The sequence below is a fragment of the Bufo gargarizans genome, chromosome 3 (assembly GCF_014858855.1).
Source record: "Bufo gargarizans isolate SCDJY-AF-19 chromosome 3, ASM1485885v1, whole genome shotgun sequence".
NCBI classification, from domain to species: Eukaryota; Metazoa; Chordata; class Amphibia; order Anura; family Bufonidae; genus Bufo; species Bufo gargarizans.
In genome coordinates, this window is record NC_058082.1 from 467,453,050 (window position 1) to 467,470,261 (window position 17,212).

Genomic DNA, 17,212 nt, shown 5'->3' on the forward strand with positions numbered 1-17,212 from the left:
TGTTCAAGCTCTTTTGAAGAAGCACAAAGAAATCGGGCAACGTTAAGGACCATGGACAACAGTGGTCAGCCAAAGAAACAGTGCAGCAGATGAAAATCACATCATGCTTATTTCTGTTTGAAATTGGAAGACGTTCAGCAGAGCCATCAGCTCAGAACTGGCAGAACCAGATAAGTGGGACCCATGTACACTCACCTACTGTTTGGAGACGTCTGGCCAGAAGAATTGCAGACAAAAAGTCTTACCTTCGACGTGGAAATAAGGCCAAGAGACTCAACTATGCAAGGAAACATTAATACTGGGGTGCAGAAAAACGGCAGCAGGTGCTCTGGGCTGATAAGTCAAAATGTGAAGTATTTGGCGGTAACAGAAGGCCGAAGGTAGGGATCGACCGATATTGATTTTTTAGAGCCGATACAGATAACCTGTGAATTTTCAGGCCGATAGCCAATAACTTATACGTATATTCTGTGCATTTTCATTTATTTTCTGTTCCGGCGTTCACCACATAGATTTTATTTTTATATTTTAATAGTTTGGACTTTTCGGACGTAGCAATATGTGTTTATATATTTTATATGTAAAATTGGGAAAGGGGTTGATTTATTCTTCATTTTTTTTTTTTTTTTTTCATTTTTTTTTTTTTTTTTTTTTTATAACTATTTATCCCCTTAGGGGGTAGAACCTGGGATCTTTTCATCCCTTGTCCTATTCACCCTGATAGAGCTCTATCAGGGTGAATAGGACTTCACACTGTCCCTGCTGCCCTGTGCATAGTGCACACAGCAGCAGGGAGATTACCATGGCAGCCAGGGCTTCAGTAGCATCCTGGCTGCCATGGTAACTGATCAGAGCACCAGGATTACACTGCTGGGGCTCTGATCAGAAGCTGCCACTGCCACCAATGAGGAGGGGAGGGGACCCTGTGGCCACTGCCACCAATGAGGAGGGGAGGGGACCCTGTGGCCACTGCCACCAATGACTTTAATACTGTGGGGGTTGGGAGGGGGTCACACTGCACCACCAATGATTTTAATACTGGGGAGGGCACACTGCGCCACCAATGATTTTAATACTGGGGGGGCACACTCCACCACCAATGATTTTAATACTGGGGAGTGCACACTGCGCCACCAATGATTTTAATACTGGGGGGGCACACTGCGCCACCAATGATTTTAATACTGGGGGGCACACTGCGCCACCAATGATTTTAATACTGGGGGGGCACACTGCGCCACCAATGATTTTAATACTGGGGGGGGGCACACTGCGCCACCAATGATTTTAATACTGGGGGGGGGCACACTGCGCCACCAATGATTTTAATACTGGGGGGGGGGCACACTGCGCCACCAAAGATTTTAATACTGGGGGGGCACACTGAGCCACCAATGATTTTAATACTGGGGGAAGGGGGGGCGCACTGCGCCACTAATGATTTTAACACTAGGGGGTGCGGGCACCCTGCCTCTAACAGGGAGCTGCGATCAGCGGCAGCAGTTAACCACTCAGTTGTGGCACTTGAGGGGTTAACTGCCGCTGATCGCAGCTTTCTGTCATATAGGCTGGGCACCACCCTCTTGTATTTGTATTAGATGTTAATTATCATTGGTGGCGCAGTGCGCTCGCCCCTCCTCCTTCCGTCTCTCCTCATTGGCAGCGCGGCACAGGGGGGGAGGGAGAGAGTGACTCCTTCTCCCCTGTGCTGATGAGGGAACATGGCGCGCTGACAGCAAGGTTAGATGCCGATACTGATAACTTTAAAAATCATGAATATCGGCAGATAATATCGGTAACTCCGATAATCGGTCGATCCCTAGCCGAAGGTATAATAATGGGGGTCTGCGGGAACAGTGAAGCCTGGTGGAGGCTTCTTGCAAGTTTTTGGCTGCTTTTCAGCAAACAGAGTTCGGGTTTTGGTCGGGATTAATGTTGAGAAATACAGGCAGACACTTAACCATCATTTAATACCATCAGGGAGGCGTCCGATTGACTCCAAATGTATTCTGCAACAGGACAATAACCCCAAACATCCAGCCAATGTCAATAAGAACTCTCTTCAGCGTAAAGAAGAACAAGGAATACTGGAAGAGAAGATATGGCCCCCACAGAGTCCTAATCTCATCATCATCTAGTCTGCCTGGGATTACATTTAAAGACAGAAGGATCTGAGCAAACCTACATCTGGGCTTAGTTCTCCAAGATGTCTGGAACAACCTCCCTGCCGAGATCCTCCAAAAATTGCCTGCAAGTCTACCTAGAAGAACTGCGGCTGAAGGGAAGGCCGGTCAAACCAGATATTGGATTTAGATTTCTCTTTTGTTCCTTCACTTTGCATTTTGTTCATTGATAAAAAAATAAACTATTAACACTTTGATTTCTGGAAGCATTCATACTTTTCCACACTTTTGCAGAGTACTGTATAGCGGTCAGTGATGGAGGAGTTCGGTACCATGTACATGACCGCCCCGTGAGCTGTAATACCTGGGCTGTGTGTCATTAGCGGAGCGCCTCGTCGTCTCCAGCATGTTACCCTGCAGGGTGTGAAGTAAGGGCCCCACGCACAGCTTCAGAACTTCCCTGCCAATCAGAAACCAGACATCGTCACCACCTCGCATTGTCCACAGCTTACTTACAGAATTATTCACTTTCCATGCAGGGGATGCCGGGAGATTTCAGCTCTGAAGCCTGCAGAATTGTGAATGAAGGTCCCTAATGAGGACTTTCATAGTCAAGTTATACGTTTAAGCACAGAGACTGCGGTAATCTTCTGACGAGTCCTGGTGTTTGTATCGGCAGCCGGGGGCGGTATTTTACCAGACATTACGGTATACGTACCTGTTGGGTCCCATTATGTAAGACACGATGTCGATGACTCTCTGCTCCGACTGCTGTAGGTGGCTTTCATACTGGATGGAGAAGGGGAACCCGTGCACCTGTAGATGTAATGCAGCATGGTAACTGTAGAGGGCACTCTATGCTATTAACATCTATGAGCCCCAACTTCTAGCACAGTGTTCCCAAATGTGGCTCTTCTGCCAGTGCAAAACTATAACTCCCATCACACCCTGCCAGCAGAAGCAGCTACAAAACTATAACTCCCATCACACCCTGCCAGCAGAAGCAGCTACAAAACTGCTCAGCATTCAAGATCTTAGGAAAGCTGGGCGACAACCCCTATGGGAGCTGTTGTGGCTGCCCCCTAGTGGTTGTCACCATCATGCATGGTTTTCTTGTCTGATGGAGCTCATTCTTTCACCATTTTCAAGATCTCCGCTTGCAGTCAGTGAATGAAAACGTTCTTGTTTACATCCAGAGACGCGGCGACCCACCTGACACAGGAGCAAGGATTGTTACAGTGTATTAGGCTGGATTCCGCACAGCAAATCACAGCACCGAGCATGCGCCAGCCATCCAGGTAGCGGAAAAACCAAGTGTGCTACAGGTTTTCAAATCCAACTTGTTTACAGTCTATGGGGGTGAACAAGAAGGCATCAATTCACTGACAGCAAGCAGAGATCTAGAAAAGTCACAGAACTTTTTATTACTATGGAAAAATGATTTAAATACAAAAAAAGAGGAGAATTCATGAAAAGCTGGATGACAGTTTTCTGGTGTAAAAAAAAAGTATGTAATAAAAAATTCTGTATGGCTACTGAGTTATTCAATAAAATGAGGGGGTCGCAGAGGCAGCCATGATATACCATCAATGTCCCAGAGGGGAAGACCCCTTTAAAGCAGGATTTGACAAGTGAAGGCCTATCCTATGTCTGACAATCAGCTACTCTGCAGTAGATCTGGTGACAGAAGATGGCGCCGCACCTACACAGCTCCGTCCACGTCAATGGGAGAGGTCCACTACACAGCGGACGGAGCTACTGCTGACCAGCTGATCGGTGGGACTGCGGGGTGTCGGACCCCAACGATCAGACAGTAATGGCCATCAATAGTAAAATCCCAGATAACCCCTATAATAAATTCCTCCTAAGGTGTCCTGACCTGTTCGGCGAGCAGGTTGTCCAGCAGCAGGAAGAAGTCCACTTGCTTGGTGGTGTTGATATTCAGGTCTTGATTAAGTTTCTTCAGTACGTCCGTCATCCCGGGCTGAGAAGAGGCGAGGGGCATGCGACCACTAAGAGGACAAACACAACGTCGGGCCTTCACACGGCATATGCATCAAGCAAGGACCTGTATCTGCTGAAAGGGTCTACTATTCTTCTAGCCAGAACCAGCGCCACTCCTGTCCACGGCCAGCGTCTAATACTGCAGCTCGAAACCAGTCACCAGAACGCTGCAATACCAGACACAGCCACAGTGTGGCACTGTTTCTGTAAAAAACATCCTAATCCTGGAAACCCTGCGGATCCTTCCCCCGTAATGAACGTCCTCAATCTCTGCTTCTCATATCTGCCTCTTTAAAGATGGACGACTCAGCTTTTCCAGTGTCCTGAAGGGCAGACCTGTCCAGTTATGAAGTGACTAGCAGAAGGACCCGGCTTCGCACGGGTATATTTCATCTAATTAATTTAATGTTTGTGTGTGTCGTTATAAGATATCCACAGTATTTCCCATAACAGTGACCTCCACAGGGCCCTGCCCCTTTAACAGTGACCTCCCCAGGGCCCTGCCCCTTTAACAGTGACCTCCCCAGGGCCCTGCCCCTTTAACAGTGACCTCCACAGGGCCCTGCCCCTTTAAAGGGGTTCTGCAGTTTGTTTAAACTGATGATCTATCCTCTGGATAGATCATCAGCATCTGATCGGCGGGGATCTGACACCTGGGACCCCCGCCAATCAGCTGTTTCAGAAGGCAGTGGTGCTCCAGGAGCGTTGTGGCCTTCTCGCTGTTTACCGCAGGCCCAGTGACGTCACGACTAGTATCACTGGCCTGGGCGCGACTAAGCTCCATTCAAGTGAACACAACTTAGCCGCGCCAGTGATACTATTAGTGACGTCACTGGGCCAGCGCTAAACAGTGAGAAGGCTATGACGCTGCTGGAGCGCCGCTGCCTTTGCAAACAGCTGATTGGTGGGGGTCCCGGGTGTTGGACCCCCGCCAATCAGATGCCGATGATCTATCCAGAGGATAGATCATCAGTTTAAACAAAGTGCAGAACCCCTTTAAAGGGGGTCCTTGCTATCTGTATGCATGAATGCAATGCAGCATGGCGCTCTGACCCTGGTGGTCTCCTGACTGGAGGATGCGGCTGCGGTCTCCCGTATCACACATCACATTTCATTCTGGAGAACAGTAACCCCTTAACCCCTGGAGGACCAGAACGATCTGTTACATTTTGCTAGCGGTTGTATGAGGCTTTGCTAGTTTGTGGGGGAAGTCGTCAATGGGCCCCGGGCTGTCTGCTCATACAAGGTGTGGGCCTAATCAGGTCACAGAGATTCCCCCAAGGCCAGTCTCTACTTCTGAATGCGATGATCGTGAGACAGCTCCGTCCTGCTGCAGCACATCTCATGGACGCCTCACCTGGTCAGAACTTTCAGCTCCTTGCAGCCTTGATAATTAGGATACAGGATTTCATCGTTAGCCTCGGTTGTGACTATAGTGACCGGTCCTTAAAGGGAAAAAACACATCAGGTGTGATAATGTATACCAACCGGACATCATAGTGTACACATTGACTCCACCAGCAGAATAGTGAGTGCAGCTCTTGAGTATAATACAGGATGTAACTCAGGATCAGTACAGGATAAGTAATGTAATGTATGTACACGGTGACTGCACCAGCAGAATAGGGAGTGCAGCTCTGGAGTATAATACAGGATGTAACTCAGGATCAGTACAGGATCAGTAATGTAATGTATGTACACAGTGACTGCACCAGCAGAATAGGGAGTGCAGCTCTGGAGTATAATACAGGATGTAACTCAGGATCAGTACAGGATCAGTAATGTATGTACACAGTGACTGCACCAGCAGAATAGTGAGTGCAGCTCTGGAGTATAATACAGGATGTAACTCAGGATCAGTACAGGATAAGTAATGTAATGTATGTACACAGTGACTGCACCAGCAGAATAGTGAGTGCAGCTCTGGAGTATAATACAGGGTGTAACTCAGGATCAGTACAGGATAAGTAATGTAATGTATGTACACAGTGACTCCACCAGTAGAATATTGAGTGCAGCTCTGGAGTATAATACAGGGTGTAACTCAGGATCAGTACAGGATAAGTAATGTATGTACACAGTGACTCCACCAGCAGAATAGTGAGTGCAGCTCTGGAGTAGAATAGAGGATGTAATTCAGGATCCAGGATATGTAATGTATGTACACAGTGACTCCACCAGCAGAATAGTGAGTGCAGCTCTGGAGTATAATACAGGATGTAACTCAGGATCAGTACAGGAAAAGTAATGTATGTACATGGTGACTGCACCAGCAGAATAGTGAGTGCAGCTCTGGAGTATAATACAGGATGTAACTCAGGATCAGTACAGGATAAGTAATGTAATGTATGTACACAGTGACTGCACCAGCAGAATAGTGAGTGCAGCTCTGGAGTATAATACAGGATGTAACTCAGGATCAGTACAGGATAAGTAATGTATGTACACAGTGACTGCACCAGCAGAATAGTGAGTGCAGCTCTGGAGTATAATACAAGATGTAGCTCAGGATCAGTACAGGATAAGTAATGTAATGTATGTACACAGTGACTGCACCAGCAGAATAGTGAGTGCAGCTCTGGAGTATAATACAGGATGTAACTCAGGGTCAGTACAGGATAAGTAATGTATGTACACAGTGACTGCACTTTATGTAGATCCATTGTCTATATACACATTTGTCATGGGAGCTGCTTCAACAAATACCTTCCCTGCATATTAAACCTATATGATGTGTGATATATGAAGCACTCACCGTCTTGCTTCTGTTGGAAAAGTCCGGCCAGTAAACACCGCGATGACTCTACATTACGGACTATGTTAGTGGAGCGGACGCTGAAATATAAAGCCAATATCAGCCTAATCCTCATCACCATAGAGTCCTTCCATCCCATGTAATAACCCGGTCGCCGTCCCTGTACCCTCCCCAGCTCTCCTATATCCGTTCTAGCATGTGGAGCCAAACTGTACCCCATAGTCAAGATGTCACCTCATGAGGGATTTACATAAGGCGATATCACAGCGGGACCACTTATCTCTCTTTTAAGAAATTCTAAAATCTCATTAGCTTTTGCAGCTGCTGCCTGACATTGAGGACTGCTGCTGACCAGTAACCAGAATACCCAATTCCTTTGATATTGCATCTATAATTCCCCCTGCCCTGTATTTGGGGAACAGTCATAAGAACCCACAGATGTATCTAGAGCGGTACCAGCACCCAAGGAGGCGTATGTGGACAAGGCGGTGGGAAATGTGAAACCGCAGGAGACCAAGAAAAGAAGGAAAGACAAAGTTTCGGGAAACTTACTAGACCTCAGATGGATTGAATACCGGGGAGAGAAATCTCCGCTCCTCCATATAAAGCCTCCGCAGCCTGGCTCCGAGGGAGAACATCTGCTCCATCCCAATAGTGGTGAGCTGGCCGGGGAAGGCGCCCCCCTGTGACAGAAGGAGGTGAGTGCAGGGTGACGCAGCCGTGAGGTTCATGGAGATCGCAGCCATATATACTGACCTTCAGTTTGTTAGATCTGTATCGCTCCTCAAACGGGGAGGGGGGTTGGGGCCCACCCTCCAAATCTGTGACCCTATAATTACACTGTGTGTGTTCAGGAGCCTCCAGGAGAGTTGGTGTCCACTCCACCTGTGAAACAACGGACATGGCGCTCGGTACTAGTAGTGATAGTGGTATTCTTGGACACTTCATGGTAACTGACTTGAACGGAATATCAGGAAATTGTTGAACAGCTGCTATTACATATTCCATAACTAGCCAGCAGAGGGCGCTGAGACTAATTCTACATATTCCATGACTAGCCAGCAGAGGGCGCTGTGAGACTAATTCTACATATTCCATGACTAGGCAGCAGAGGGCGCTGTGAGACTAATTCTACATATTCCATGACTAGCCAGCAGAGGGCGCTGTGAGATTAATTCTACATATTCCATGACTAGCCAGCAGAGGGCGCTGAGAGACTAATTCTACATATTCCATGACTAGGCAGCAGAGGGCGCTGTGAGACTAATTCTACATATTCCATGACTAGCCAGCAGAGGGCGCTGAGAGACTAATTCTACATATTCCATGACTAGGCAGCAGAGGACGCTGTGAGACTAATTCTACATATTCCATGACTAGCCAGCAGAGGGCGCTGTGAGACTAATTCTACATATTCCATGACTAGCCAGCAGAGGGCGCTGTGAGACTAATTCTACATATTCCATGACTAGACAGCAGAGGGCGCTGTGAGATTAATTCTACATATTCCATGACTAGCCAGCAGAGGGCGTCGTGAGACTAATTCTACATATTCCATGATTAGCCAGCAGAGGGCGTCGTGAGACTAATTCTACATATTCCATGACTGGACAGCAGAGGGCACTGTGAGACTAAGGCCTCGTTCACACTTCAGTGTTTAGTCAGTGATTTCCATCAGTGATTTGTGAGCCAAAACCAGGTGCAACTCTAAACACAGAACAGGAGCAGATCTTTCCCTTCTACCTCATGTCTGTGGAGGCTCCACTTCTGGTTTTGGCTCACAAATCACTGATGGAAATCACTGACCAAACACTGAAGTGTGAACGAGGCCTAATTCTACATATTCAATGACTAGCCAGCAGAGGGCGTCGTGAGACTAATTCTACATATTCCATGACTAGCCAGCAGAGGGCGTTGTGAGACTAATCCATATATTACATGACTAGACAGCAGAGGGCGCTGTGAGACTAATCCATATATTACATGACTAGCCAGCAGAGGGCGTCGTGAGACTAATTCTACATATTCCATGATTAGCCAGCAGAGGGCGTTGTGAGACTAATCCATATATTACATGACTAGACAGCAGAGGGCGCTGTGAGACTAATTCTACATATTCCATGACCAGACAGCAGAGGGTGTCGTGAGACTAATTCTACATATTCCATGACTAGGCAGCAGAGGGCGCTGTGAGATCAATTCTACATATTCCATAACTAGACAGCAGAGGGCACTATGAGAATAATTCTATATACTTCATGACTTGGCTTCTGTGGGGACAGACATGGTTTCCGATAATACCTGCTCATTGTGTGGGATTGGCTTCAGGGGGGTCCGGGCTCCATGGCGAAAGACAACCTGCACCAGCTTCAGCTCATAGTCCCGATCCTCCGTGCACGGCCGCCCAGTATCTCTTTTTACTTCAGCAAGTGCCGCTCTCTTCTTGTGTAGACAGGAAATGATGGAGCCCACCAGTCCGGCGCGGACCCAAACGCTCATCATGTGTTCCAGGGGTCAATGTGTTCGGCTGGTGGCAAATAATGAAAAAAAAAAAACATGAAACCATATAAGGGCTCTTTCACACCTGCGTTCTTGTCTTCCGGCATAGAGTTCCGTCGTCGGGGCTCTATGCCGGAAGAATCCTGATCAGGATTATCCTAATGCATTCTGAATGGACAGTCCGTCCTTCAGGATGTCTTCCGTTCCGGAACGGAACGTTTTTTGGCCGCAGCAAATAGCGCAGCATGCTGCGCTTTTTGCTCCGGCCAAAAATCCGGAACACTTGCCGCAAGGCCGGATCCGGAATGAATGCCCATTGAAAGGCATTGATCCGGATCCGGCCTTAAGCTAAACGTCGTTTCGGCGCATTGCCGAATGTGACGTTTAGCTTTTTCTCAATGGTTACCATGGCTGCCAGGACGCTAAAGTCCTGGCAGCCATGGTAAAGTGTAGTGGGGAGCAGCATACTTACCGTCCGTGCGGCTCCCGGGGCGCTCCAGAGTGACGTCAGGGCGCCCCACGCGCATGGATGACGTGATCGCATGGATCCCATGATCCATGCGCATGGGGCGCTCTGACGTCACTCTGGAGCGCCCCGCTCCCCGCGCGGACTGTAAGTATACCGCTCCCCCGCTCCCCGCTCCTACTATGGCAACCAGGACTTTAATAGCGTCCTGGGTGCCATAGTAACACTGAAAGCATTTTGAAGACGGATCCGTCTTCAAAAGCTTTCAGTACACTTGCGTTTTTCCGGATCCGGCGTGTAATTCCGGCAAGTGGAGTACACGCCGGATCCGGACAACGCAAGTGTGAAAGAGGCCTAACATGTGACTAAACCTCATTATACACGGTCATACATTTACCTGCCCTGAAACACTGTAACAAACCACCAGGACAGGCGAGGTTTAGCTACTGATACATTTACGTTACAGAGGATTGTATAGACTGGATACAATTGTAACAAACTGTATAATCTGTATTAAGTGAGCTCCCTCTAGTGGTGGCTATATAATCTGTATATAGTGAGCTCCCTCTAGTGGTGGCTGTATAATCTGTATATAATCTGTATGTAGTGAGCTCCCTCTAGTGGTGGCTGTATAATCTGTGTGTAGAGAGCTCCCTCTAGTGGTGGCTGTATAATCTGTATATACTGAGCTCCCTCTAGTGGTGGCTGTATAATCTGTGTGTAGTGAGCTCCCTCTAGTGGTGACTGTATAATCTGTATGTAGTAAGCTCCCTCTAGTGGTGGCTGTATAATCTGTGTGTAGAGCGCTCCCTCTAGTGGTGGCTGTATAATCTGTATATAGTGAGCTCCCTCTAGTGGTGGCTATATAATCTGTATGTAGTGAGCCCCCTCTAGTGGTGGCTGTATAATCTGTATGTAGTGAGCTCCCCCTAGTGGTGGCTATATAATCTGTATGTAGTGAGATCCCCTCTAGTAGTGGCTGTATAATCTGTGTGTAGAGAGCTCCCTCTAGTGGTGGCTGTATAGTCTGTATATAGTGAGCTCCCCTCTAGTAGTGGCTGTATAATCTGTGTGTAGAGAGCTCCCTCTAGTGGTGGCTGTATAGTCTGTATATAGTGAGCTCCCTCTAGTGGTGGCTGTATAATCTGTATATACTGAGCTCCCTCTAGTGGTGGCTGTATAATCTGTATGTAGTGAGCTCCCCCTAGTGGTGACTGTATAATCTGTATGTAGTGAGCTCCCTCTAGTAGTGGCTGTATAATCTGTATGTAGTGAGCTCCCCCTAGTGGTGGCTGTATAATCTGTATGTAGTGAGCTCCCTCTAGTGGTGGCTGTATAATCTGTATGTAGTGAGCTCCCCCTAGTGGTGGCTGTATAATCTGTATGTAGTGAGCTCCCTCTAGTGGTGGCTGTATAATCTGTATGTAGTGAGCTCCCTCTAGTAGTGGCTGTATAATCTGTATGTAGAGAGCTCCCTCTAGTGGTGTCTGTATAGTCTGCATGTAGTGAGCTCCCTCTAGTGATGGCTGTATAATCTGTATGTAGTGAGCTCCCTCTAGTAGTGGCTGTATAATCTGTATGTAATGAGCTCCCCCTAGTGGTGGCTGTATAATCTGTATATAGTGAGCTCTCTCTAGTGATGGCTGTATAATCTGTATGTAGTGAGCTCCCCCTAGTGGTGGCTGTATAATCTCTATGTAGTGAGCTCCCTCTAGTGGTGTCTGTATAGTCTGCATGTAGTGAGCTCCCCCCAGTGGTGGCTGTATAATCTGTATGTAGTGAGCTCCCTCTAGTAGTGGCTGTATAATCTGTATATAGTGAGCTCCCCCTAGTGGTGGCTGTATAGTCTGCATGTAGTGAGCTCCCCCTAGTGGTGGCTGTATAATCTGCATGTAGTGAGCTCCCCCTAGTGGTGGCTGTATAGTCTGCATGTAGTGAGCTCCCCCTAGTGGTGGCTGTATAGTCTGCATGTAGTGAGCTCCCTCTAGTGGTGGCTGTATAGTCTGCATGTAGTGAGCTCCCTATAGTGGTGGCTGTATAATCTGTATGTAGTGAGCTCCCTCTAGTGGTGGCTGTATAGTCTGCATGTAGTGAGCTCCCTCTAGTGGTGGCTGTATAGTCTGCATGTAGTGAGCTCCCTCTAGTGGTGGCTGTATAATCTGTATATAGTGAGCTCCCCCTAGTGGTGGCTGTATAATCTGTATGTAGTGAGCTCCCTCTAGTGGTGGCTGTATAGTCTGCATGTAGTGAGCTCCCCCTAGTGGTGGCTGTATAGTCTGCATGTAGTGAGCTCCCTCTGGTGGTCGCTGTATAGTCTGCATGTAGTGAGCTCCCTCTAGTAGTGGCTGTATAATCTGTATATAGTGAGCTCCCCCTAGTGGTGACTGTAAAGTCTGCATGTAGTGAGCTCCCCCTAGTGGTGGCTGTATAATCTGTATATAGTGAGCTCCCCCTAGTGGTGGCTGTATAGTCTGCATGTAGTGAGCTCCCCCTAGTGGTGGCTGTATAGTCTGCATGTAGTGAGCTCCCCCTAGTGGTGGCTGTATAGTCTGCATGTAGTGAGCTCCCCCTAGTGGTGGCTGTATAGTCTGCATGTAGTGAGCTCCCCCTAGTGGTGGCTGTATAGTCTGCATGTAGTGAGCTCCCCCTAGTGGTGGCTGTATAATCTGTATATATTGAGCTCCCCCTAGTGGTGGCTGTATAATCTGTATGTAGTGAGCTCCCCCTAGTGGTGGCTGTATAATCTGTATGTAGTGAGCTCCCTCTAGTAGTGGCTGTATAATCTGTATGTAATGAGCTCCCCCTAGTAGTGGCTGCATAATCTGTATATAGTGAGCTCCCCCTAGTGGTGACTGTAAAGTCTGCATGTAGTGAGCTCCCCCTAGTGGTGGCTGTATAATCTGTATATAGTGAGCTCCCCCTAGTGGTGGCTGTATAGTCTGCATGTAGTGAGCTCCCCCTAGTGGTGGCTGTATAATCTGTATGTAGTGAGCTCCCTCTAGTGGTGGCTGTATAGTCTGCATGTAGTGAGCTCCCCCTAGTGGTGGCTGTATAGTCTGCATGTAGTGAGCTCCCCCTAGTGGTGGCTGTATAATCTGTAGCTCCATCTAGTGGTGGCTGTATAATGTGTATGTAGATAATGGATTGACACATTTTTGAAAATCGCCATCTTGGAACCAAATCGGTAATTTCAAATGTGTAGGGGCGCATGTCACGTATTTAACGGATAGAGAATTTGACGAGGAATCCAAATCTGTGCTTGAATGTGACGCCCCTGTATTCCTGTCACAGTTATTAACAATGTTCCCGTTGTCACAGACACAGACATGGCTTCGAGAGGAGAGATTGCGCTGTACCCGAGTCACTGCAGCGGATTTCCGCGCTCGGCCCCTCCCGCCATGGCACCGTTAGCAGACTGCTTGCCAAATGTCACTCAAAAATTCCAAGTTAACTTTTTTTATTCCTAAAAATAAACATGAAAACAAAAAAAACAGCCCCAAATCACTGCTCCTTTCATAGGGTTGCCTGGCCGAGGAGCTGACAATCTAAATGCTCCTAACGTGTGCCCGATAAATATAAAAAGTCAATAAAAAACAACATTTAAATAAAAGGTTCTCATCCGTCCGCGGCCTCTTCGTGCCCCGTCAGTTTCTGGTCCCCGCAGGACTTGTGACCGCTGCAGCCAATCACAGGTCTCGGCGGTCGTGTCCGTGTCACCCCACGAAACACGGATGAGATGTTTTAAACGTGGTAAATCGGCAGCATAACCGTCGCGTGCGGACGCCCCTAAAGGGTTAACCCTGAATAGTCCGCGCTGCTATATAAACTGGTTCTCATGTTTAATTCATTGGATCGCAGTGATAATTGAGCCTTCAGCTATCTGCGCGTCTCCGCCAGTTCTTATAAGACGACTATGGCCGCGATATGTCCAAAGACCGCCATATAGCGCTGCCAACAACACAACGTGCCACTCTGGAGTCCTGGTGGCGGTTGTTTCGCAGTCGCAGCAACTTTTCGGTCGCACCGCACCCCCATTTACTCCCATTAGCCGCGACCTGTCGCCCTGTAGCCATTGCCTAAATGTCACAATTCAGATGTAATTCTGGTCGCACAGACCACTGTACAGGAGCCTGTCACGTGTCATGTGGTGTTATAGGAGGAATAATGGAGGACAGGGTCAGTGTACAGGGCAGGCATACAGACAGAAAGCAGAGGACAGGGCTTTGACTTCTCACTTGCTCTCCTGGTAGGGGCTACCTGTGGGGTCAGCGGCTCCTGGACTCACTGCCACACTCTCATCTACCTGTGCTGCTTTACCGGTGTGCTGCACTCCTCTATGGTCGGCGGCAGGTTAATCACTGCTGACTTGTGGGAGTTGTAGTCTTGTCAGCTCTTCCTCCTGAGTGACAGTGCTCCTGTATGGACTACAGCTACCATGATGCAAGGCGCTGGAGAGGGCGCGGCCATAAGAGGATTGGAGGAAGATGAGGAGGAAGGGGAGGGGCCTAATCGTAACTCGGCTCCACAGGTTAGGTAACTGCTGCTGTAAGGTGGAGACAGGAGGAGAGGCCGCACTGTGTGAGGGATAGAGGCACAATATACTGCCCCAGCACAGCCCGAAACCATAGTGTATCTCTATATACTGCCCCAGCACAGCCCGAAACCATAGTGTATCTCTATATACTGCCCCAGCACAGCCCGAAACCATAGTGTATCTCTATATACTGCCCCAGCACAGCCCGAAACCATAGTGTATCTCTATATACTGCCCCAGCACAGCCCGAAACCATAGCGTATCTCTATATACTGCCCCAGCACAGCCCGAAACCATAGTGTATCTCTATATACTGCCCCAGCACAGCCCGAAACCATAGTGTATCTCTATATACTGCCCCAGCACAGCCCGAAACCATAGTGTATCTCTATATACTGCCCCAGCACAGCCCGAAACCATAGCGTATCTCTATATACTGCCCCAGCACAGCCCGAAACCATAGCGTATCTCTATATACTGCCCCAGCAGAACCAGATACCACAGTGCAGCACAATATACTGCCCCAGCACAGCCCGAAACCATAGTGTATCTCTATATACTGCCCCAGCAGAACCAGATACCACAGTGCAGCACAATATGCTGCCCCAGCAGAACTAAATACCACAGTGCAGAACAATATACTGCCCCAGCAGAACCAGATACCACAGTGCAGCACAATATACTGCCCCAGCAGAACCAAATACCACAGTGCAGAACAATATACTGCCCCAGCAGAACCAAATACTACAGTGCAGCACAATATACTGCCCCAGCAGAACCAGATACCACAGTGCAGCACAATATGCTGCCCCAGCAGAACCAAATACCAAAGTGCAGAACAATATACTGCCCCAGCAGAACCAGATACCACAGTGCAGCACAATATGCTGCCCCAGCAGAACCAAATACCAAAGTGCAGAACAATATACTGCCCCAGCAGAACCAGATACCACAGTGCAGCACAATATACTGCCCCAGCAGAACCAAATACCACAGTGCAGAACAATATACTGCCCCAGCAGAACCAAATACCACAGTGCAGAACAATATACTGCCCCAGCAGAACCAAATACCACAGTGCAGAACAATATACTGCCCCAGCAGAACCAAATACTAGAGTGCAGCACAATATACTGCCCCAGCAGAACCAAATACTAGAGTGCAGCACAATATGCTGCCCCAGCAGAACCAAATACCACAGTGCAGCACAATATACTGCCCCAGCAGAACCAAATACCATAGTGCAGCACAATATACTGCCCCAGCAGAACCAGATACCACAGTGCAGCACAATATACTGCCCCAGCAGAACCAGATACCACGGTGTAGCACAGTATACTGCCCCAGCAGAACCAGATACCATAGTGCAGCACAATATACTGCCCCAGCAGAACCAAATACCACAGTGCAGCACAATATACTGCCCCAGCAGAACCAGATACCACAGTGCAGCACAATATGCTGCCCCAGCAGAACCAAATACCACAGTGCAGCACAATATACTGCCCCAGCAGAACCAAATACTACAGTGCAGAACAATATACTGCCCCAGCAGAACCAAATACCACAGTGCAGAACAATATACTGCCCCAGCAGAACCAGATACCACAGTGCAGCACAATATACTGCCCCAGCAGAACCAGATACCACGGTGTAGCACAGTATACTGCCCCAGCAGAACCAGATACCACAGTGCAGCACAATATACTGCCCCAGCAGAACCAAATACCACAGTGCAGCACAATATGCTGCCCCAGCAGAACCAAATACCACAGTGCAGAACAATATACTGCCCCAGCAGAACCAAATACTAGAGTGCAGCACAATATACTGCCCCAGCAGAACCAACACTAAGCTATATTAGCTCCTGTAAGTAACCACTGTGCACACTACTATAGAGAGTCCAGACTAAAGTTTTAGGTACACAGCATATCGGTAATCAAAATATACACTTTAAAATTTAACCGTTAATAGACAAATATAAAATCCGCAGCAGGAGCATATACAGAAAAAAGAGCCACGGTATATAATGCGGAATGGAAGCACGGACCGGAACACTACAGAAGCACTACGGAATGCTTCCGTGGGGTTTCGTCCCGTACTTCCGTTCCGCAAAAAGCTAGAACATGTCCTATCTTTTTGCGGAACGGCCGGATCACGGACCCTTTAAAGTGAATGTGACCGCGATCCGCTGCAGCTGCCCCACGGTCGGTGTTCGTGCATTGAGGCCCGCGCGGCCACGGGGCGCACACGTTCGTGTGCAGGAGGCCTTAGACAGTATTAAAGGGTAGTATTCATTCCTGCATAGTGCAAAAACCATCTATATAATGGTTGATAAGAAAACAAGGGGGAGACGGAACACGGCACATCGCCTCAACCAATAGTAAGCAGAGAACATCCGGGCATGCACAGCAGTCATACAGACCAGTGCGGCTTGTAGCCCAGCGCATCGTGGGTTATTATTTAGTGGTTACAGCTGACGCTACCTGGGTAGAATTTAATGGATGGGTTACTGCTGATGTCGTCCATCATTCAGAAGGAGTTCTTATGCGGCCGATTCGTCCATCTTTTAGATTTTAGCATTCTCATTATTATCTGCTGTTTACAGTTTTTGGATATATCATTGAGTTTATTAATTGGTGTTTATAACATTATTTATTTGGTATTGAGTGTATTATTATTTTATGTATTCATCTGTGTGCCTTTTTTTCCCCTCTCCCTGAAATGTTTATTAATATTTCATGATAGGAATTCACCGTTTTTTAATATTCAAATTTTTGTTTCTCACATTTTTTTATTATTTTTATTTTTCACATTTTCAGCCGCACTTC

At 47.9% G+C, this 17,212-nt stretch overlaps 1 protein-coding gene across 1 annotated transcript; it reads right to left on the reverse strand.

Annotated features, from left to right (window-relative positions):
* Positions 1-1,976: 1,976 nt before the first annotated feature.
* On the reverse strand, positions 1,977-14,264 carry ACP6 (acid phosphatase 6, lysophosphatidic). Its single transcript, XM_044285745.1, has 10 exons — positions 14,165-14,264; positions 9,184-9,409; positions 7,639-7,767; positions 7,435-7,565; positions 6,883-6,962; positions 5,485-5,572; positions 4,003-4,135; positions 2,842-2,939; positions 2,456-2,583; positions 1,977-2,143 (listed from the first exon to the last, which is right to left on the reverse strand). Exons 2-10 carry the CDS (start codon positions 9,382-9,384, stop codon positions 1,977-1,979), a joined length of 1,155 nt encoding a protein of 384 aa, XP_044141680.1. The 5' UTR covers positions 9,385-9,409; positions 14,165-14,264.
* Between the last annotated feature and the right edge of the window lie 2,948 nt (positions 14,265-17,212).